This window comes from Acipenser ruthenus, chromosome 20 (assembly GCF_902713425.1).
Source record: "Acipenser ruthenus chromosome 20, fAciRut3.2 maternal haplotype, whole genome shotgun sequence".
NCBI lineage: Eukaryota > Metazoa > Chordata > Actinopteri > Acipenseriformes > Acipenseridae > Acipenser > Acipenser ruthenus.
The window spans coordinates 15,777,815-15,802,372 of NC_081208.1; the positions used below are offsets into that span (position 1 = coordinate 15,777,815).

The 24,558-nt window shown below is 46.4% G+C and overlaps 1 protein-coding gene across 1 annotated transcript; it reads left to right on the top strand.

Annotated features, from left to right (window-relative positions):
• The first annotated feature begins 266 nt into the window (after positions 1 to 266).
• Positions 267 to 12,270, top strand: LOC117425210 (CD209 antigen-like protein B). The gene is made up of 7 exons (XM_058993988.1): positions 267 to 434; positions 5,675 to 5,767; positions 6,615 to 6,731; positions 7,123 to 7,452; positions 10,453 to 10,604; positions 10,805 to 10,944; positions 11,158 to 12,270. Exons 1-7 carry the CDS (start codon positions 308 to 310, stop codon positions 11,336 to 11,338), a joined length of 1,140 nt encoding a protein of 379 aa, XP_058849971.1. The 5' UTR covers positions 267 to 307; the 3' UTR covers positions 11,339 to 12,270.
• The last annotated feature ends 12,288 nt before the right edge of the window (positions 12,271 to 24,558 follow it).

The following is a 24,558-nucleotide window of genomic DNA, read 5'->3' on the forward strand; positions in this document are numbered from 1 at the left end:
GTAGGTGCAGTGACAGCGGGTTCACTAACTCATACTATAATACGGGCTTCCCTTACAGGGATGCTTCAAAAGATACTAAATCACAGAGGGGTACAGCTCATAAAATTGAATACTATACCCTGAAAAAAAAAATCATCCTTCTTGAGAAAAACAAGTGCTGTTTTTTGTAGCTTCCTCTTTACAGAATGAACTACTGTAAAAAAGATGTGTTGTTGATTTTGAGTTGTTCAGTATACAGGAAGACTACATAGCCACTGAGTTTTAAATAGCCACTCCAGATCTTGTAAGTTCTTCCTGTGTTCACTTCATGCTGGTCTCCCTCCATTCTGCTACAATCTTACAACAATCTAATAAGATGTCTGGTGAAGTTCTCTACTCCAGTGTCAAGTTCACTCGGAAACCAGGCGACCAAGCAGCTGCTAAACTGTGTGCAGGTGAGCATTGTCTCTGTAAACTTGGTGCTTTATTACATGAAGAACGGGCTCCCTTTAAAATTGTTGCATACATTTTTCTGTACTTTGCTGACACACTTGACTGGGTCTCAGACTCCGCTGTGTAACTCTCTTTGCCAGTTTGCAGTGGTAAAGAGCTGCTTTGCTGTAACCAGACTCGGGTTTCTAATGTTGGGGAGGTGGGAAGGAGATTTCTGCTCATCCATAACTATTAAACACTCAATAATGCTACATTTAGAAATAAGGAAACTTCATAAATTCAGTGACATACATTTTGACTAGATTGTTTTCTCAATTTCTTTAAAGTTTTTTCTGCTCAACAAAGTTAAACAGTTTGCTGGAATGAAGATACAAGTTTTCTGTTTCTGGTTTATGTATTGAACTGCACTGGGAGACATGGTCTCAGTTTAATTGATTTTAATAAATATGCACATCAATAATATTTATTTAGGGGGTTTTAATGATGGATAGGGCTGACTACAGCAAACAAACATAAATCAGTCCTCATCCTGCAATAGCTTACTTTTTGAACTACTTTTAAAATACCAAGAACTGTCTGTAATTCTGACGTGTTTGAAATTGAGCTGTACTATGCATGTGTGTGTGTGTGCGTGCATGTGTATGTGTGTGTGTGTCTTTGTGCTTGTGCATTTGTGTGTGGGTGTCTGTGTGGGTGTCCTTGTGTGTGAACTGCTGCTCTGAGATGGCATCCTCTCAGAAAGAAACAGTGTCACTAAGGGGGGAGCGACTAAAGAGGCAGTTCTGTTAAAAAAAAAAAAAAAAAAAAAGATAGAACATTTTAAATGAATGCATAAATGACTGCTAATTGGGCCAAGTTCTTACCTTTCAAATGAGCCGTTGACGATTACTCTAGGTAGGACTTGTAGAACCGGAGAAATTTTGTTTGAAGTGGCAAGTGTGTCAGTGAAACTGCAGTGAACAGTGTCGATAAGTGTAAAAAAAAGTGCTGTATTAATGTAAATCGCGTATTTTTTCCGAGATTTAACAAAAAAAAAGTACAGATTTAGCTAAATACATAAATATTAACAAACACATTCTTAAAATTCGGGGTGTAAGCGCAGCTCTGCAACATACAATGCCAAATCAAACACGTCAATGGGCATGGGCTTGCATGTTAAGAGCTATGCACACCGGACGCGGGCTTGTGAATCAAAAATAATTAAAACTATTGATTTAAATGGAGTAATGCACAACACAAGCGAAGCGAGTGGAGTGAACGAAGCGAGCAAATATAGAAATACATTTGTTTTACTTGTATTTTGCTACGCGCTGTTCGCGTCGCAACGGACCAATCAGAAATAAGGTCAAAGGTAGCGGCTGTCAGACTGTCAGTGTCTCGCGCACGCAGAGGTTACCACAGAAATAAATAAAAAAAAAATCTGCATCAATGAGAATTTAATTATTCAAGTAGAAAAATATAATGTTCTTTATGATGCCAGTGTCTGTGGTTATAAAGACAATAAAAATGACGTACGTGTCAAGAAATAGCAGAACAATTAGAAAGATTATTGCACTTCTCTCACCTTAATTTTAGTCAAAGTGACGGGGAGCGCCACACACTGTTTCTTATTTCTGTAAAATGATGCATCTTTATTTTTTATAATGTTGACCAATAATAATAGTAATCACATTAGTTATTTTACAAGCCGATGGTAGCCTATTCCCTAAACTGATTCTTTTTTTCAGTGTGTGGTGTTCCCATGCTCTTCTGTGTTTTTTATTTATTTTATTCTGTCTCCACAAAAGGAGAAAGTCTTTTCTTTTCATGACAGCTACATTTTTTTTTTGTACTCGTGCTGTATTCGTGTCGTTCGCTTAGCTCCCGATGTGCATAGTGTATTTTGTGAAAACCTAAGATTTAATTGCTGAACGATAATGTTTTTCAGATTTATCTGTCAGGTAACTGTTGAATCGTCAAGTTTAAACAAAACACGGACGGGGTAATTTCCCCGGGGACCAACGCCTCAAAGGGGGGCCTTATATATATATATATATATATATATATATATATATATATATATATATATATATATATATATATATATATTAAAACAACTAGCCCTGCACAAGACCCTTTGCGTTCCCACCACCACATTAAAAAGAGAAACTCCCGTACTGCACAGCGAGCCGATGTGCTTCTGTTGTGTAATGATTGTGTATCCAGGCGCTGTCAAACACTTCCTTTCACACAATGATTTGAACTTTCACATTTCATATTTTACCACACCAAAAAGCTGAAAAAAAAAGGCAGAGCAATTAAAGTTTTTAAAAAACTTTAAAAGAACTCTAAAGTTGCACAATATTTACCACAGTATGAATTATTCTAGTATTAAGATCTATAATTTGCTCAAAACATCGTGTGCAGCAGTTTGTTATAAACACTGTATCGTGTAAAATAAATAAAGTACTTTCTTCAGCTGGTGGTAAACACAGTTAGAGAATGATCGGTTGTATTGCTTAAAATACAAATATATTTACCAATACAGGCTATTAGTTAAGAGCAGAGATGAGTGGTTTATTTTTGGCACGGGATACATAAAATAGTGTATAGCAACATAACTACTTTGAGAAAAAGTCAACTATCCTGCTGCAGATTTTAATTGAGATATTGAAACTTCTACGCGTCGTTGACAGTTTCCTTCAAACCCATTATCAAAACAGTGTTCAGCTGAAATGATCTTCCTCAGAAGCTGCTAAGATTGCAAGTATCATTGCTTGGTTTAGAAGTAACGAGTGTATTCTATTACGTAGGTCCACAGCAATGGCTGATTGGTCAGTAGCAATGTCTTTGCACACTGTCCGCCTTCTGAAAGCTGAGTAGTGAATGATTGACATCCAGGGGAACGGGACAATGAGGCTCTATGAGATTAAATCACAAATAGCCCTCTTATTACAATCCACTCATTAGACATGTATCCTCTCTCTGTGGTGTTGTGTCAAGAGTACACACTGTCAAAAGATCTGCTCTTCCACTGATAAATAACTCAACCTACACTTGGGAGTGGCACTTTCATTCTATTACAGGAAAATTAACGTTATTATTAATGTATTTGTTTAACATGCCACTTCTGTGCTGTGAGATACTGTACACTACGCCACTGTACTCTCTCACACTCCCTCAAGCTGGTACAGTGTGGTCTGCACTCAGAGAGTAGTGTGACAGTTTACTGTAACAAGGTGTTACAGTGTCGAGATGCACAGAGCAGTGTGAAGAAAACCACACCCTGCACAGTAAAGGATGCAACAGCCTGAGTCCACAGTGCTGCACAGAGAGAGAGAGAGAGAGAGAGAGAGAGAGAGAGAGAGCGAGAGAGCGAGAGAGCGAGAGCTCTGCAGGAAGTGCACTGGACTGTGTAGAGTTGTCATACACAGCATACAAATCACACTACTATTCTGGCTCTTCAGTTTTATTCATTACATATTATAGACTTTAAATATTTTCTTCCCCCTGTGGCAAAGTGGTTAACTGTGTGCAGGTGCAGGAATGCAGCAGTGATTAATGAACAGACAGACAACAGTAATCCAGGTGCAATGTTATTTTTATTTTAAATCCAATTGTCTGATGACACAAAACACACAGTAAATAATAACGATGATAAGCAATACAGCGGTGTGGATTGCTTTATTGTAATCCACGGGTTGGTCCCGAAATAATAAACAGTCCCGTTCTTAAAAACCCACACTAAACACAAAACACACAAAACACAAACACATGTACACATAGTGCGTGCTAAAGTGCTTGTGGTGTAATTACAGGTCTTTGTGAAACAAAGTGCAGTGATGTCGGGTAAGTGCTGGCCTTTGGCGACAGCTCCGGATCGTGTTCAGCCTTCTAATAAAAACAAATTTTGAATTGCTTAGATAAGACAGAACAAAACTAACAAACACTCACGGTTATTTTACTTTCATCCTTCAGCGTTTCTCTTAACAATAAACAAAGGAATAGATCACCATGCCACATCCCCTATTTGTACCTTCAGTCACACACCCTTGGTTAGCGAGTGCAGCCGTTTCTCCTCCAATCCGCGGTTGCCACATCGCTTTCCCTCCGGGGCGATGACTCTGGGTTACCGCAGATGGCTGACTTCCACCTAACCCTAGGAATGAATTGTCAGACCATGCAGTCCAGGGCAATCTGTTCCCTTTACACTGTGTTCTCACAGGTCGGGAGGGAGATGTATCACTGTGGCAATGTGTCCCGCCCCTGTGTGCATTTCTGTGTTATATGTTGCGTGTGGTGTGTTAATGTTGGTGTATAGAGATGGCTGCACGGGATATAAATGGGTGTGTGCAGCACATCACTTCACATGCATTAAAAGTAATTAATATGTGAGCACGAGGTTGCACATAATTAATTCACGTGCTGGGATTCAAGTGAATAATTAATTAGTAATTGAAGCCCGGCACAACAGTATAAATATATGCACATTTCATTCACTCTGGGTTGTGTGTTCGGTGAGTGGAGAACGGGTGAGAGAGAACGGAAATACAAGAAAACAATTGCTACTGCGTGCTGGTAGGACCAGCGCGATACTTGTTTGTTTATTTTACTCACTTGTTTGTTATTGTTTAGTGATAGTCCGTTTTGTTTGTCTGTTTATTTTGGCCGCAATTGCCATGTCCTGTCTTCTGTTTTGTTCAACCTTTTTATTTTCTGTGTGTTAAATAAAACACTGAGCGTTGCCATTTGCGTTTTCAGTTTCATCACTACTGCTTGTGTCTGTGTATTTCTCTCTGGCCTGAAGTCATCCCTGCAGCTAGTCTGTCACAATCACCAAGAATCATTTTGTCTCTGTCACACTCCCCCCCCCCCTCCCCCCCCATGTAACTTTCTTCTCATTTTTCTGTAGATCAGCTAGTTTTACATACTTCTTTATTTTCACTTTCTCTAAGAGAATGGATTGTAAAGCCCTGGTTAGCACTCCTTTAATGGGGAGCAGTGATAATGTTGCTCGGGCTAATAAGCGGTAAGGCAATGGATTTTCACTCCTTAGTTAGCTCTCCTTTAAAGGCTGGGCAGTAATAATTTAAATCCAGTAAGAGGAAAGGGAATGGATTTGATAAAGCCTTGTTTAGCGCTGCTTTAAGTTGAACTTGATTTTAAAGCATTGTTAATAAGAGCCTACTATCTGATGCTCTGCTAGTAAAATAGTCAGATCAGATGTTCACTTCTCCTGTGTTTTGTTTGTCTTCACTCTCAGGAAGGGAAGACGATGTCACCTATGTTACAGTGAAGTCTGCAGAAGCTCCAAGCTCCCAGCAGCAGCAGCAGACAGACCCCAGCCGCACAGCTGGTGAGCCCATGAATAGCACTGCTGTCAGTGTCATCATGTTACATTACATTCTCCCTTACCTTTTCATGATGTCTGGAATCATTCAGAGTGCTTCTTATTGTCAATACTCAGCCATGGTTTATTCCCTTTAGTCTGGGTGTTAAGGTGCTTTGACCTGAATTCAGGGCCAGCTCTTCAGTTCTAGCTGCCAGGTTCCCTTTACCCACACAGACTGGATCAGCAGAGTGTCTGTATTGTCGAGAGTGCAATCTAGTGAACACATACTGTGAATCAAGTTTCCTTTTAAAACAACATCAGAACTGCCTTGCTGTATTTATCCACACACCCTGTTGAAACACCTGTTAACTAGCTCCTGAGCTGCAGCTTTGTAAACAGGGCTCGCAGTGCTGGACTGTTTTAAAGAGCTCCTCAAGTTTGACATTGCTTTTGCAGAAGCTCTGAACTCCCAGCAGCAGCTCCCAGCCTCTAACAGCACAGTGTGTGGGTGTGATGGGGTACACCCGCCCCTGTGTTTATGAAGCCATGTATTGTGTGTGAAACCGGTGGCTCGGTCTAAAACCGTGGTATTTTAAAGGTATTTATTATTTTTCTTTGGGACAATGTTATTAAAATAGCAATGCTGCCCATATAATCTCACTTCTTTAGTGACAACTGTATGGGCACCTCACTCTCTGAACAAATATAATTTTCCTACAGAAACAAACATGGATTTCTGCGGTGAGACTGGCAAGGATTTCATGAAGTCATTTCTTTACAGCAGTGTATCTTGTGACTGAGTGTCACAAACTCCAGAAAGTTTCTTTAGTATACTGTGTACTGTATCCTGAGCTGTATTCGCTCTCCTCAGACCCCACCCCGCCTGTGAGTGCTGCTGGCAAAGCCTCTTCATACAGACAGCCTGCACTGGTCCTCCTCATCCTGTGCTGTCTCTTACTGGCTGCCATCACCTCCCTCGCTGTCTATCGTGAGTATTCACACACTGCTGTTTGTTAGCAGGGTTTCAAATCGCTTGCGTGGTATTCTCTAATTTAATCATCACCTCACAATGGGACCATTTCAAACAACTGATTAAAAGTTTGGTTGATTAAATACATTTCAAAGTCCATGAAACTCTTCTAAACTGATTTTAGTTTCTTCAAGGAAAGTGTCATGAATATCAAACTTGTATTCACATAAATGGACTTGTGCAAAGAGCATTCAGATACCAGTTTCCCATGACCAGTATGTGAAGCATGAGTCAGATTTACTGACCTGATTAATCAGCTTTAAACATGTGCAGAACAAGCTGGTTGAGTGCATTCGACTGAACAAAACTACAATTCACGTTTGTCTATTTGTTTGTTTGTTTTTCTCAGATTTCAGAACTAAAGAAGACCCTGAGAAATACACCAGCCTGTCCTCAAATTATTCATCATTACTGAATCAGCTCCAGGACTTGAGCAGTGACTACAGCAACCTCAACAGGAATCATTCTGAGCTGCAGAGTAACTGTAGCAGGCTCAATGAAACTCATTCTGAGCTGCAGAGTAACTATAGCAGGCTCAGTGAAACTCATTCTGAGCTGCAGAGTAACTATAGCAGACTCCAAAAAAAAAATTCAGCATTGAAAAAGAACAATACTGAGCTTTCTGTGAAATCATCAATCCTGGATAAATACTGTCCTCTCAAAGAAGGCTCTTCAAAGGGTGAGTTGTGAATTCTATACAATCCCATCATCAGCAACATTCTGGCTTTTCAGTTTTATTCATTACGAATTATAGGCTTTAAATATTTTCTTCCCCCTGTGGCAGACTTTGACTTTTTAAAAAACCTTTATCCAACAAGTTAAATTTGCATTACATATTTAATATATATTCCTGTATATAGGTATACAGTGAAACTTCTTTTTTTTTTTAAATAAAAAATATAATTTGAATCACAGAAACAACTGCAACTCCCCTTCTTCCCCCAATGCACACAGTCCCTCACTCACACACCAGCGCTGTTCAAACATCAGAAGATCACGGATCAAAGAACAGTATGTAAAATCAATCTTAATCCTGGCCTTTAACAGGAATCATATTAGCATCAGTTGAACCACAGTTCTGCAGCTTACTTTGTACAAATATAAAATTAATTAAAAAGCATTTAAATCTTTCTTTCCTACTATAAGGGTGATTAAAAATAATTTATTTAAATTAGTTTCTTTGTAAAAGTCACATTAAAAGAGTCCAGTAATCGTGCAATAAAAGCAAACAAAAAATCAAGCAGTCTACAGTCAGCAAATAAGTGGAATACAGTCTCCTCCTCTCCACAACTGTGGGGTCGACATGCTGAACATAACGCCCTGTGGCGATGATGCAGTGCAGGATGCGCCACTGCAGATCCCCTGAACACTTGGACAGGGGCGGTTTGTACAAAGTCCTCCATATCGGAACAGTATCATTAGCACATTTCATATGGTCCAACCACTTAACGTCAGGCAGAGTCCGCGGGGCACCCACATGGCACACCTTCACACAAAGCTGGTACAGTTGTTTTTTCTCAACAGAGTGTCAGTCCTGCACCATCTCCCCTCAAACTCCTCAGGTACAGCAGGAGATTCACAAAACCAGGGCAAGCTGGCTTCTCTTCGACAGCACCACCTTCAGCCACAGCCTGCCCCAGCATCTCTCTCTCTCTAGGAGAGAAAGATTCTCTGAGTTCATTTAAAACTCTCTCCAGTACTCGGAGGGAATGGACACCCAGCTGCCTGGCCAGGCTCTCCACTTCTCTCCACTGCCCGGCACTCACCAGCAGCAGATGTTTTAGTTTGGTGACTCCTCCAGCCATGAACACAGAGCACAGTGCCCCGCAGTGGAGACTTTCCACAGGAAAAAAAGGATTGAAGACCAGCGGCTCTTCCAGCAGTGAGCTTGTGGTTAAAAATTCCTCTTGTCTTTTCACTTTAACCACTTGCCAGGAGTTGAGTAGATTCCTATAAAACTGTGGGAGCCCAGAGGTGTCTATCCTGGACACATTCACCAGGAACAGATGCCAGTCCCATCCCAGCCCCCTCACACTGCGAAGGAAACAGAAAGCAGTGTGACTCCAGCTCAACTGCTGAGAAAACAGCAGCCGTTGAGCCGCCTGCAGCCGGAAAGCAGCTACGCAACTGTGAACATCGATCACCCCCTGGCCCCCCTCTCCCGGGGGTAGGTATAGAACAGCAGGCCGGAGCCAGTGATGTCCATTCCAGAAGAAGTGTATGAGCTCTCTGTGAATCTCAGTTAATAGCTCTGGGGGAGGGTCTAGGCACACCAGTCTATGCCACAACATGGAAGCCACCAAATTATATATTACCAGGACCATCCCTCTATAGGAGAGCTGAGGAAGCAGCCATCTCCAGCGCTGCAGCTTAGCCTTCACATTATTCACCAAGCTGTCCCAGTTATGCCTTCTGTACTGTTGTCCCCCCAGATACACTCCCAGCACTTTAATTCCTGTCCTCTCCCTTCGCAATGGCTGTGGAAGCGAGGGGGACTGGTTCTATTCCACACATCACATCAGACGGAGAAGTGATAAAAACATTTATATTGTTGGCATTAGCAGACAGCCGGACTGGAGGAGCACTTGGGGATTTTCAGACCAGCCAGCTTGATGCGGAGCCGACAAAGCAGGGGTTCAATAGAAAGGGCATACAGTATCCCGGACAGTGAACAGCCCTGCCTCATCCCACTCGATTATCACAATCCTGAGACAGTGTTCACCTATCTACTGTATCTGTCTCTCTCTCTGTGCTGGCTGTCTGACGCATGCATGATCCTGCAGGAGGAGCTTGGGAGCCCAGTGGGATCTGCCTGTCAATCATGGCAGTGACACAGAGGGGTTGGGTGAGGGTGTGTTGTCTTTCTCTCTCTCTGAGTGGTCGAGAGGCAGGCCTTGGAGAGTCGCTCCACCTATAAGAACTACGCTCTGTTACTCATTCAGGCTGGCGATTGCAGGGTAAACCCAGTGATACTGGGTTCGGAAGCGAGGTAAATAAACCAAGGCAAGAACGCCAGCAGCTGCAGTGAGAGAACGGGATGCCAGCACGGCTGAGGAAGACAGACGCTATTAAATAAAATTAAAATAATTGTTACGTACCCGAGGGGACATGTGTAGTTAGCTGGGGTAACCTTGGCAAATCCAGTGTATAGTGAGGGAATAGCAGAGCGTAGGTTGGAGACCCGAGCTGACCGGTTTAGCGGTGGTGGGGGACGCTGCATGAGTGTCTTTTGTTTGTAGTTTTTATTACTGTGTTTTATTTTCCCTTTTTCTTTCACCTTTTGTTTTCATTTTTATTTCTCAGCACCTGCGCATGCTGCCTGATACAAGTGCAACCGCTTTACCATCGTTGGTATTGGGGATAGAAGAACCAGTGCCACCTGGTGGTTAATAAAGGAAAGAAAAGAATAATAAAACTGGTCACCAGAGAGGTGTTTCAATTAAAACCTTCTGTCTCCCATGTCAGTGAATTCCCACACCCTCTCACAGGGACAAATAATGCACCACCCCCCCCCATTTACTCATCTGTCCCAATACTAGTTGGAGTGGAGATGTAGTATCCTTGTGATAAAATCATGCTAATGCTGAGAATCTAACCCTGTGTTGTAGGTTCAGCCCCCTTCTTCAGATCTCCAGGCGTTTCTGTTTAACATGCACTGCTTCTTTCTCTCATTGTGCAGAGCGGGTTTGTAAAACCTGTCCAGAGAACTGGGTGGAGTCCAATGGAAAGTGCTACTACTTCTCACCTGATACAATGAACTGGAACTCCAGCCGGGCTAGCTGTGTGTCAATGGGAGCAGACCTGGTGATTATAGAGAGCAAGGCGGAGCAGGTACAGAATTGCATTAATTCAAGTTTAAAAATAATTTTGCAGAAAACAAACTGTCACGAAAAATTGCTTGTCATGTATTTCTTAATTTCCTTTCCTTTAAGTACAGTAAGGGTCTCTCTTTCTTTAAAAAGACACCCCTCTTTGCCTCAAGATGTTACACCGCCATTGTAACTAACAGTAAACTGTTGTTTTCTGCTCAGAAATTCTTATTAGAGAAGGCTAAAAGCAAACCCCTATTGGGGAATGCTGAAAAGAATTCTTACTGGATCGGCCTGACGGATGCTGCTACTGAAGGAACCTGGCTCTGGGTGGACGGCACTCCTCTCAATGACAAGGCAAAGTAAGAGCTTCAATCTCATTCTGAAATCACTGCTGAGGATTAAAAGGATACAGCAGCAAACAACCTAGTCATTTTCTACTGACATTGTGTGATACTGACCGGCATTGCTCCTCATCTCTTTCACTAAGTGCTGATTAAGTGTTGCAGTGAAACAGTGAGCATGTCCAGTTTAGTGCTGTGATACTGACTGGCATTGCTCCTCATCTCTTTCAGATATTGGCACGGTAATGAGCCTGATGACTGGAAGAGAGGTGGGGACTTGTCCGGGGAGGATTGTGCACGTCTTGCATACTTGACAAGCCCGGCAAATTCTCTCAAAGCCTGGTTTGATGCATCGTGCACACAGCAGCAACATAGAAGGATTTGTGAAACCACGGCATTGATAAATATATAAAACCAGTGTGGCTCTGTTTCACTTTTTCTCTCTATTTAGAAAGCAAATAAGCTACAAAATGAATCCCACAAGTTACTTACATTTCACTTTATTAAACTATGGTATCTAAGTGTTTTTATGAAATATATAAAAAATACACATTAGAAAAATCAAACCGGAGCTTTTATAAAGAGTTTGTGATTCAAATGCCATTGTGATTATTGTTTTTGTATTTCCCCTGACGTTTGCAATCATTTATAAAAACAGATCTAGAGAACAATGATAATAACTCAGTATTGGAGCAACAGAACAATTACAAACATCCCTTAGAAACGCTTCCCATAGTAAAAGCACAGCAAAGTGTAATGAAGCACAGTGAAAGCATGGGAAAGCATAGGCAAGCATTGTAAAGCACAGAGAGATATGATAAAGCATATTAAACATGGCAAGCAAGGGTAAGCTCTGGTAAATGCTTGTATAACCATGGGAAAAGTGCAATAATACCATGGTAAACTTATAAGGGATCATATAATAGTAATGGAAGTGAAACACACACCGTATGACTCACCCTGCACAGCACGCGGTCCAGCCTTTACCAGGTGAGCCACTCAGGGATCCTTAAAGTGAATATTGATAGGTATGAAAGTTTACTAATGCTTTGCTTGCCTTTGTTTTGAACACGTTTCAATTTTTTGGGATATATTGTTAAGTTTCTTTTTGTACGTTTGAATATTAAAATAATGATATAACTCCCGAGCATTCAACCATACCAGCATTCTTACTGCAAGCTTTGGTTGTCATTTTTAAAAATTGTTGCGTTTATCTCCGACATAACTTCCTTTTGTACCAAAAATCGTTCCCTGAAGAAACTGCGTTTATCTCAGAGAAGAGCGTGTTCTGTGCAGAGTAGAGTCATGTGACCAGCCCTGCAAGAACACAACCAGTTTGACAAGAATTACAAGCACTGATAAATCATAATGATTAATAATTTGTTTCAAGTTTTAGTGGGGGGGGGGGGGGGCAGAATTATCCCTGATTGGATAATTGCTACCGCATGTTTAATCTTAATCTGATATTCAAGAGGGACTCCACACTGACTGGACTGGGAATGATCTAGTGGTGACTGGCTCCCTCTTGTGGCTGGTAGTGGCATGGCTATAGTAACTGAGGCACCAGACATCCTTGATAATTTGCTATTTCCTGTATTAAAGTATTCTGTGATGCCTGTGTGTGTATATAATGTAGTTTAAGGATATTCAGATATGGGACTCCCCATATAAATGCATTTTATATTTCTATTGATATAAAAATAAATAACTGAATTCCTGTTGAACATTCTCATAGTTTTAAAAACTTTCATTTTATCGAGTTATAAGCAAAAAAGGCAGTTAAGAATTGAAAATCAGAAAATGAATTCTACCCAGCATGATGTCAAATGAACTAACTAGTGACTGATAAAGCAATTGATTTGACACAGTATTCATAAGTGCTCACCAGTAAGTGTCAGGGTGCAGCTATTAAAAAGGGTCTCCTTCTCTTCACTTGTAATCTCTTGCCTGAGGGAGCTGGATAGGGAACAACAAATGAGAAATTTAAAGAGGCGTCCTTTTTACATGAAACAAACACAGTAACTGTACATCAAGGGATTCATTTTATTTTGATTAGGAATTTGTGCTTTAACGGCTCTGCAAATGTGCCACCCGATCCTCGCGGTTGTACATGCATTGAAGTGGTAAAGGAGCAGAATTTTTTATGCAATTGTTGCGAGTTGGGGGCTGCCCCTCTTCTGCTTGAAGTCAAGGTATACACATTTAGCCTTCTAACAGTAGTGCCCTATTTTAGTTTATGGAGCAACTACGATCTCTGCAGCAGCCCCACTACAATGCTTTGCAGGTGAAATGGTGATGTTTTCAAAACGCATATTCCAATTGTTGCATTTATACCGAGTATTTATTTGATTTAGAACGACCAATTTGTTTGCTTTTAAACCAATTAAATTGTTAAAAAAAAAAAAAAAAAACTATTCTATGTCCTTTCATTTTAATTCTGTACATGGGCTTGTTGTACTAATGCTAAAATATACACTTACACGAAACCTCGCTTAATATAATTGTAGGAATGTCAGCACTGTACTTGCATCCAGAGCTCTTCTGCCGATGAAAATGAAAATACAGGCAACAACAAAACAGTATTCGGTTCAACAGAGACAGTCAGAAGCTTAAACACATTTAAGCAAAGTGCTCCGTGTTTCTGCTTAGTTTGAAATTTGAATGTGCCTCCCCTGCTTGCTCTGCGGGGCTCAGCCAATAAAACTAACTTGGCATGTGTCCTGCTATCTCAGAGCTCAGCTCACAGCTCAGCTCACAGCTCACAGCTCACAGCTCACAGCTCACAGCTCAGCTCACAGCTCACAGCTCACAGCTCAGCTCACAGCTCACAGCTCACAGCTCAGCTCACAGCTTACAGCTCACAGCTCAGCTCACAGCTCAGAGCTCACAGCTCACCGCTCACAGCTCAGCTCACAGCTCAGAGCTCACAGCTCACAGCTCAGCTCACAGCTCAGAGCTCACAGCTCACAGCTCACAGCTCAGCTCACAGCTCACAGCTCACAGCTCAGCTCACAGCTCACAACTCACAGCTCACAGCTCACAGCTCACAGCTCACAGCTCAGAGCTCAGCTCACAGCTCACAGCTCACAGCTCACAGCTCACAGCTCACAGCTCAGCTCACAGCTCACAGATCACAGCTCAGCTCACAGCTCACAGCTCACAGCTCAGCTCACAGCTCACAGCTCACAGCTCAGCTCACAACTCACAGCTCAGCTCACAGCTCACAACTCACAGCTCAGCTCACAGCTCACAGCTCACAGCTCACAGCTCACAGCTCAGCTCACAGCTCACAGCTCACAGCTCAGCACACAGCTCACAGCTCACAGCTCACAGCTCAGCTCACAGCTCACCGCTCACAGCTCAGCTTACAGCTCACACCTCACAGCTCAGCTCACAGCTCACAGCTCACAGCTCAGCTCACAGCTCAGAGCTCACAGCTCACAGCTCACAGCTCACAGCTCACAGCTCACAGCTCAGCTCACAGCTCAGAGCTCACAGCTCACAGATCACAGCTCAGCTCACAGCTCACAGCTCACAGCTCAGCTCACAGCTCACAGCTCACAGCTCAGCTCACAGCTCACAGCTCACAGCTCACAGCTCAGCTCACAGCTCACCGCTCACAGCTCAGCTTACAGCTCACACCTCACAGCTCAGCTCACAGCTCACAGCTCACAGCTCAGCTCACAGCTCAGAGCTCACAGCTCACAGCTCACAGCTCACAGCTCAGCTCACAGCTCACAGCTCAGCTCACAGCTCAGCTCACAACTCACAGCTCAGCTCACAGCTCACAACTCACAGCTCAGCTCACAGCTCACAGCTCACAGCTCACAGCTCAGCTCACAGCTCAGCTCACAACTCACAGCTCAGCTCACAGCTCACAGCTCACAGCTCACAGCTCAGCTCACAGCTCAGCTCACAACTCACAGCTCAGCTCACAACTCACAGCTCAGCTCACAGCTCACAGCTCACAGCTCACAGCTCAGCTCACAGCTCAGCTCACAGCTCAGCTCACAGCTCACAGCTCACATCTCACAGCTCAGCTCACAGCTCACAGCTCACAGCTCAGCTCACAGCTCACAGCTCTCAGCTCACAGCTCACCGCTCACAGCTCAGTTTACAGCTCACACCTCACAGCTCACAGCTCACAGCTCAGCTCACAGCTCAGCTCACAGCTCACAGCTCACAGCTCACAGCTCAGCTCACAGCTCACAGCTCAGCTTACAGCTCACACCTCACAGCTCACAGCTCACAGCTCAGCTCACAGCTCAGAGCTCACAGCTCACAGCTCACAGCTCACAGCTCACAGCTCAGCTCACAGCTCAGAGCTCACAGCTCACAGATCACAGCTCAGCTCACAGCTCACAGCTCACAGCTCAGCTCACAGCTCACAGCTCACAGCTCAGCTCACAGCTCACAGCTCACAGCTCACAGCTCAGCTCACAGCTCACCGCTCACAGCTCAGCTCACAACTCACAGCTCAGCTCACAGCTCACAACTCACAGCTCAGCTCACAGCTCACAGCTCACAGCTCACAGCTCACAGCTCAGCTCACAGCTCACAGCTCACAGCTCAGCTCACAGCTCACAGCTCACAGCTCACAGCTCAGCTCACAGCTCACCGCTCACAGCTCAGCTTACAGCTCACACCTCACAGCTCAGCTCACAGCTCACAGCTCACAGCTCAGCTCACAGCTCAGAGCTCACAGCTCACAGCTCACAGCTCACAGCTCACAGCTCACAGCTCAGCTCACAGCTCAGAGCTCACAGCTCACAGATCACAGCTCAGCTCACAGCTCACAGCTCACAGCTCAGCTCACAGCTCACAGCTCACAGCTCAGCTCACAGCTCACAGCTCACAGCTCACAGCTCAGCTCACAGCTCACCGCTCACAGCTCAGCTTACAGCTCACACCTCACAGCTCAGCTCACAGCTCACAGCTCACAGCTCAGCTCACAGCTCAGAGCTCACAGCTCACAGCTCACAGCTCACAGCTCACAGCTCAGCTCACAGCTCACAGCTCAGCTCACAGCTCAGCTCACAACTCACAGCTCAGCTCACAGCTCACAACTCACAGCTCAGCTCACAGCTCACAGCTCACAGCTCACAGCTCAGCTCACAGCTCAGCTCACAACTCACAGCTCAGCTCACAGCTCACAGCTCACAGCTCACAGCTCAGCTCACAGCTCAGCTCACAACTCACAGCTCAGCTCACAACTCACAGCTCAGCTCACAGCTCACAGCTCACAGCTCACAGCTCAGCTCACAGCTCAGCTCACAGCTCACAGCTCACATCTCACAGCTCAGCTCACAGCTCACAGCTCACAGCTCAGCTCACAGCTCACAGCTCTCAGCTCACAGCTCACCGCTCACAGCTCAGTTTACAGCTCACACCTCACAGCTCACAGCTCACAGCTCAGCTCACAGCTCAGCTCACAGCTCACAGCTCACAGCTCACAGCTCAGCTCACAGCTCACAGCTCAGCTTACAGCTCACACCTCACAGCTCAGCTCACAGCTCACAGCTCACAGCTCAGCTCACAGCTCAGAGCTCACAGCTCACAGCTCACAGCTCACAGCTCACAGCTCAGCTCACAGCTCAGAGCTCACAGCTCACAGATCACAGCTCAGCTCACAGCTCACAGCTCACAGCTCAGCTCACAGATCACAGCTCACAGCTCAGCTCACAGCTCACAGCTCACAGCTCACAGCTCAGCTCACAGCTCACCGCTCACAGCTCAGCTTACAGCTCACACCTCACAGCTCAGAGCTCACAGCTCACAGCTCACAGCTCACAGCTCAGCTCACAGCTCACAGCTCAGCTCACAGCTCAGCTCACAACTCACAGCTCAGCTCACAGCTCACAACTCACAGCTCAGCTCACAGCTCACAGCTCACAGCTCACAGCTCAGCTCACAGCTCAGCTCACAACTCACAGCTCAGCTCACAACTCACAGCTCAGCTCACAGCTCACAGCTCACAGCTCACAGCTCAGCTCACAGCTCAGCTCACAGCTCACAGCTCACATATCACAGCTCAGCTCACAGCTCACAGCTCACAGCTCAGCTCACAGCTCACAGCTCTCAGCTCACAGCTCACCGCTCACAGCTCAGTTTACAGCTCACACCTCACAGCTCACAGCTCACAGCTCAGCTCACAGCTCAGCTCACAGCTCACAGCTCAGCTCACAGCTCACAGATCACAGCTCAGCTCACAGCTCACAGCTCAGCTCACAGCTCACAGCTCACAGCTCAGCTCACAGCTCACCGCTCACAGCACAGCTTACAGCTCACACCTCACAGCTCAGCTCACAGCTCACAGCTCACAGCTCAGCTCACAGCTCAGAGCTCACAGCTCACAGCTCACAGCTCACAGCTCACAGCTCAGCTTACAGCTCACACCTCACAGCTCAGCTCACAAATTACAACTCACAGCTCACAGCTCAGCTCACAGCTCACAGCTCAGCTCACAGCTCAGCTCACAGCTCACAGCTCACAGCTCAGCTCACAGCTCACAGCTCAGCTCACAGCTCAGCTCACAGCTCACAGCTCACAGCTCACAGCTCACAGCTCAGCTCACAGCTCACAGCTCACAGCTCACAGCTCAGCTCAAAGCTCACAGCTCAGCTCACAGCTCACAGCTCACAACTCACATCTCACAGCTCAGCTCACAGCTCACCGCTCACAGCTCAGCTTACAGCTCACACCTCACAGCTCAGCTCACAGCTCACAGCTCACAGCTCAGCTCACAACTCACAGCTCAGCTCACAGCTCACAACTCACAGCTCAGCTCACAGCTCACAGCTCACAGCTCACAGCTCAGCTCACAGCTCAGCTCACAACTCACAGCTCAGCTCACAACTCACAGCTCAGCTCACAGCTCACAGCTCACAGCTCAGCTCACAGCTCAGCTCACAGCTCACAGCTCACAGCTCACATCTCACAGCTCAGCTCACAGCTCAGCTCACAGCTCACAGCTCAGCTCACAGCTCACAGCTCACAGCTCAGCTCACAGCTCACAGCTCAGCTCACAGCTCACAGATCACAGCTCAGCTCACAGCTCACAGCTCACAGCTCACAGCTCACAGCTCAGCTCCTAGCTCACAGCTCACAGCTCAGCTCACAGCTCACAGCTCACAGCTCAGCTCACAGCTCACAGCTCACAGCTCACAGCTCACAGCTCACAGCTCAGCTCACAACTCACAGCTCACAGCTCACAGCTCACAGCTCAGCTCACAGCTCACAGCTCACAGATCACAGATCAGCTCACAGCTCACAGCTCACAGCTCACAGCTCAGCTCAGTTCAGCTCAGCTCAGCTCACAGCTCACAGCTCACAGCTCACCTCAGCTCACAGCTCACAGCTCACAGCTCAGCTCACAGCTCACAGCTCACAGCTCAGCTCACAGCTCACCGCTCACAGCTCAGCTTACAGCTCACACCTCACAGCTCAGCTCACAGCTCACAGCTCACAGCTCAGCTCACAGCTCAGAGCTCACAGCTCACAGCTCACAGCTCACAGCTCACAGCTCACAGCTCACAGCTCAGCTTACAGCTCACAGCTCACAGCTCAGCTCACAGATTACAACTCACAGCTCACAGCTCAGCTCACAGCTCACAGCTCAGCTCACAGCTCAGCTCACAGCTCACAGCTCACAGCTCAGCTCACAGCTCACAGCTCAGCTCACAGCTCAGCTCACAGCTCACAGCTCACAGCTCACAGCTCACAGCTCAGCTCACAGCTCACAGCTCACAGCTCACAGCTCAGCTCAAAGCTCACAGCTCAGCTCACAGCTCACAGCTCACAGCTCACATCTCACAGCTCAGCTCACAGCTCACCGCTCACAGCTCAGCTTACAGCTCACACCTCACAGCTCAGCTCACAGCTCAGCTCACAGCTCACAACTCACAGCTCAGCTCACAGCTCACAGCTCACAGCTCACAGCTCAGCTCACAGCTCAGCTCACAACTCACAGCTCAGCTCACAACTCACAGCTCAGCTCACAGCTCACAGCTCACAGCTCACAGCTCAGCTCACAGCTCAGCTCACAGCTCACAGCTCACATCTCACAGCTCAGCTCACAGCTCACAGCTCACAGCTCAGCTCACAGCTCACAGCTCTCAGCTCACAGCTCACCGCTCACAGCTCAGTTTACAGCTCACACCTCACAGCTCACAGCTCACAGCTCAGCTCACAGCTCAGCTCACAGCTCACAGCTCAGCTCACAGCTCACAGATCACAGCTCAGCTCACAGCTCACAGCTCACAGCTCACAGCTCACAGCTCAGCTCACAGCTCACAGCTCACAGCTCAGCTCACAGCTCACAGCTCAGCTCACAGCTCAGCTCACAGCTCACAGCTCACAGCTCACAGCTCACAGCTCAGCTCACAGCTCACAGCTCACAGCTCACAGCTCAGCTCAAAGCTCACAGCTCAGCTCACAGCTCACAGCTCACAACTCACATCTCACAGCTCAGCTCACAGCTCACCGCTCACAGCTCAGCTTACAGCTCACACCTCACAGCTCAGCTCACAGCTCACAGCTCACAGCTCAGCTCACAACTCACAGCTCAGCTCACAGCTCACAACTCACAGCTCAGCTCACAGCTCACAGCTCACAGCTCACAGCTCAGCTCACAGCTCAGCTCACAACTCACAGCTCAGCTCACAACTCACAGCTCAGCTCACAGCTCACAGCTCACAGCTCAGCTCACAGCTCAGCTCACAGCTCACAGCTCACATCTCACAGCTCAGCTCACAGCTCAGCTCACAGCTCACAGCTCAGCTCACAGCTCACAGCTCACAGCTCAGCTCACAGCTCACAGCTCAGCTCACAGCTCACAGATCACAGCTCAGCTCACAGCTCACAGCTCACAGCTCACAGCTCACAGCTCAGCTCCTAGCTCACAGCTCACAGCTCAGCTCACAGCTCACAGCTCACAGCTCAGCTCACAGCTCACAGCTCACAGCTCACAGCTCACAGCTCACAGCTCAGCTCACAACTCACAGCTCACAGCTCACAGCTCACAGCTCAGCTCACAGCTCACAGCTCACAGATCACAGCTCAGCTCACAGCTCACAGCTCACAGCTCACAGCTCAGCTCAGTTCAGCTCAGCTCAGCTCACAGCTCACAGCTCACAGCTCACCTCAGCTCACAGCTCACAGCTCACAGCTCAGCTCACAGCTCACAGCTCACAGCTCAGCTCACAGCTCACCGCTCACAGCTCAGCTTACAGCTCACACCTCACAGCTCAGCTCACAGCTCACAGCTCACAGCTCAGCTCACAGCTCAGAGCTCACAGCTCACAGCTCACAGCTCACAGCTCACAGCTCACAGCTCACAGCTCAGCTTACAGCTCACAGCTCACAGCTCAGCTCACAGATTACAACTCACAGCTCACAGCTCAGCTCACAGCTCACAGCTCAGCTCACAGCTCAGCTCACAGCTCACAGCTCACAGCTCAGCTCACAGCTCACAGCTCAGCTCACAGCTCAGCTCACAGCTCACAGCTCACAGCTCACAGCTCACAGCTCAGCTCACAGCTCACAGCTCACAGCTCACAGCTCAGCTCAAAGCTCACAGCTCAGCTCACAGCTCACAGCTCACAGCTCACATCTCACAGCTCAGCTCACAGCTCACCGCTCACAGCTCAGCTTACAGCTCACACCTCACAGCTCAGCTCACAGCTCAGCTCACAGCTCACAACTCACAGCTCAGCTCACAGCTCACAGCTCACAGCTCACAGCTCAGCTCACAGCTCAGCTCACAACTCACAGCTCAGCTCACAACTCACAGCTCAGCTCACAGCTCACAGCTCACAGCTCACAGCTCAGCTCACAGCTCAGCTCACAGCTCACAGCTCACATCTCACAGCTCAGCTCACAGCTCACAGCTCACAGCTCAGCTCACAGCTCACAGCTCTCAGCTCACAGCTCACCGCTCACAGCTCAGTTTACAGCTCACACCTCACAGCTCACAGCTCACAGCTCAGCTCACAGCTCAGCTCACAGCTCACAGCTCAGCTCACAGCTCACAGATCACAGCTCAGCTCACAGCTCACAGCTCACAGCTCACAGCTCACAGCTCAGCTCACAGCTCACAGCTCACAACTCACAGCTCAGCTCACAGCTCACAGCTCACAGCTCACAGCTCAGCTCACAGCTCAGCTCACAACTCACAGCTCAGCTCACACCTCACAGCTCAGCTCACAGCTCACAGCTCACAGCTCAGCTCACAGCTCAGAGCTCACAGCTCACAGCTCACAGCTCACAGCTCACAGCTCAGAGCTCACAGCTCACAGCTCAGCTCACAGCTCAGAGCTCACAGCTCACAGCTCACAGCTCAGCTCACAGCTCACAGCTCAGCTCACAGCTCACAGCTCACAGCTCAGCTCACAGCTCACAGCTCAGCTCACAGCTCAGCTCACAGCTCACAGCTCACAGCTCACAGCTCACAGCTCACAGCTCAGCTCAAAGCTCACAGCTCAGCTCACAGCTCACAGCTCACAGCTCACATCTCACAGCTCAGCTCACAGCTCACCGCTCACAGCTCAGCTTACAGCTCACACCTCACAGCTCAGCTCACAGCTCACAGCTCACAGCTCAGCTCACAACTCACAGCTCAGCTCACAGCTCACAACTCACAGCTCAGCTCACAGCTCACAGCTCACAGCTCACAGCTCAGCTCACAGCTCAGCTCACAACTCACAGCTCAGCTCACAACTCACAGCTCAGCTCACAGCTCACAGCTCACAGCTCACAGCTCAGCTCACAGCTCAGCTCACAGCTCACAGCTCACATCTCACAGCTCAGCTCACAGCTCAGCTCACAGCTCACAGCTCAGCTCACAGCTCACAGCTCACAGCTCAGCTCACAGCTCACAGCTCACAGCTCACAGCTCACAGCTCAGCTCACAACTCACAGCTCACAGCTCACAGCTCACAGCTCAGCTCACAGCTCACAGCTCACAGATCACAGCTCAGCTCACAGCTCACAGCTCACAGCTCACAGCTCACAGCTCACAGCTCAGCTCAGTTCAGCTCAGCTCAGCTCACAGCTCACAGCTCACAGCTCACCTCAGCTCACAGCTCACAGCTCACAGCTCACAGCTCACAGTTCACAGCTCAGCTCACAGCTCACAGCTCACAGCTCACAGCTCACAGCTCACAGCTCAGCTCAGTTCAGCTCAGCTCAATTCAGCTCAGCTCAGCTCACAGCTCACCAACAGGTTGACCCTGCTCTTTTTAAAAGGCTCTTCATTGTTTAATTGAAGGCAGCTGTTGAATCAATTACACAATCACCTACTTTACAATTATGGCATCTAAAATGGCTGTCCATCGATCCTGTGGCCTCCTGGGAATTGAAGTCCTGCTGCGCCAGACCGGCAGGACTACATTTCCTTAAAACGGGTACAGACTGCGCATAATCCGTGGCCCAAAATACCTGCCGTCGACCAAAATGCCCCACACTTCATCACACATCCCCCTCCCCAGCTCAGACTCGAGGGGTTGAGCGACACCAGACAACAAACAGTGAACTCTGGATAACATGTCTGCATTCCCCTGCTTTGCCCCAGCTCTATGTTCAATTAAAAAGTTGAATGTCTGTAAACTTAACAACCACCTTGTGACCCTCGCATTCTTTTCCTTGCTTTGGTGCATCCAATTAAGAGGGGCATGGTCGGTAATCAATGTAAACTGCCCCCCTAAGAAATAGTATCTTAACGTTTCCAGGGCCCACTTAATGGCTAAGCATTCTTTTGCTACCACTGCATAGTTTCGTTCCTGTGGATTAAGTTTCCTGCTCAAGAACATAACAGGGTGTTCTTCGCCTTCCGCCTCCTGTGATAATACTGCCCCTAGCCCAATCTCAGAGGCGTCAGTTTTCACAATAAAACAGCCTGAACCTTCTGTAAATGTGTGTCCCAGCTGGTACTATGCACTACCACATCATCCAGATAGGTGGCGGCATACTCCCTATAGAGTTTTAAAATCTTATCCATTAAACGCTGGAACGTTGCGGGAGCCCCATGAAGACCGAAGGGTAGTACGTTGTACTGGAATAGGCCCTCAGGAGTGGAGAATGCCATTTTGGCTTTGGCCTGTTCAGTGAGTGGTACTTGCCAGTAGCCTTTAGTTAAATCTAAAGTGGTGAGATACGGTGAATTTCCTAACTCGTCTGACAAAAAATGAATTGTTCTCAGAAAAAAATAAAAGCTGTTGTGGTGAAAACAGAAGTACTCTGGCGAAAAAGGAATTTAAAATGTAATTTATTTGATTGTGAGGGGGATCTTCTTTCGTGAGGTTCTTTCGTTCTCGCGAAAAAATAAGTACTCTGGCGATAAAACAATGTGGACAGCCACGGCTGAGTCCTCGGGAGAGGTTTGACTGAGACAGACAACATTTCCCGAGCAGCAGTGTGAGGTTCCTTACATTTTAATTGCTGATATCGCAGCCTCTGTTCAAGCAACAAAGACAAGAGATCCCTCAATTTGTTCCCCTGCTCTCCCTCTACTGGGATATGTGTTTTGCCTGTTATTATTTTGTTGAATGTGTGTGGTTGTGCTTGTGTGTTACTCCTCGCTCTGTATCTCTCACTACACTGGCCCATTCTCCCTGCCTGCCTGTCAGTTCTGTGTGTGAGGTGATTACATCACTATAGTGTAGTGGTGAGGACTTTTGCCTAGCATGCCAAAGGTCAGTGAATCGAAAAACATTTTTGTTAATATTAATTATACTTTTATACTAACTAACAAAATCCCTGTGTCACCTTTGACCCCTCCCTCTCTTACTCTCAGTACATCTCGACTCCTGTCACTTCTTCCTCAGCAACATACGCAGAATTCACCCCTTCCTCACCGACTACTCCACACAGCTCCTAGTTAGCTACCCCCCTCCGTTCCCCCACTTCCAGATCTCGCCCCTCAGTGCTGGAACGACCTACCCACGGATATCACGACTGCTCAGTCCCTGACCACCTTCCGGCGCCTCCTCAAGACACACCTGTTCAGATAGCATGTGCAAACCTCACAACTCTTGTATTTGACATTACTATTATAGGTATCCATACTCACACCTTTTGTAATTGCTTTTATTTGAAATCATTCTCATCCATAATTACTACATGCTCATACTGGACTTTACTTGTATAAGCAAATAGTTTTACTATAGGTTAACTGCTCTTAGTCGAACCTGCTAATTATTTACTGTATTCTCTATTATTTGCTCTTATTTGATTTTGATCTTTGTGATAGTCTGAAATGTGATAGTTTACAATGTGATACTTTGTACTGTGATATTTTGTAACAATTGTAAGTCGCCCTGGATAAGGGCGTCTGCTAATAAATAAATAAATAAATAATAATAATAATAATAATAATAATAATAATAATAATAATATTATTAATAATAATAATAATAATAATGTATTAGTTTGTGTTCATGAGTGCGAACATCCAAATTGCTAACAAATTGCTTGAAAACTATCAACTATATTACTTTAGCTGAGAGAGATGCTATGGCCACAAGTTTTGCATTACGTACAATTACTGCAGATAACGTTCACAGCGAGACAGGCTCCACCCTGTACAATTAAATTATATTTGTGTGGCAAAATAATTATAGAAACATGTTATACTCA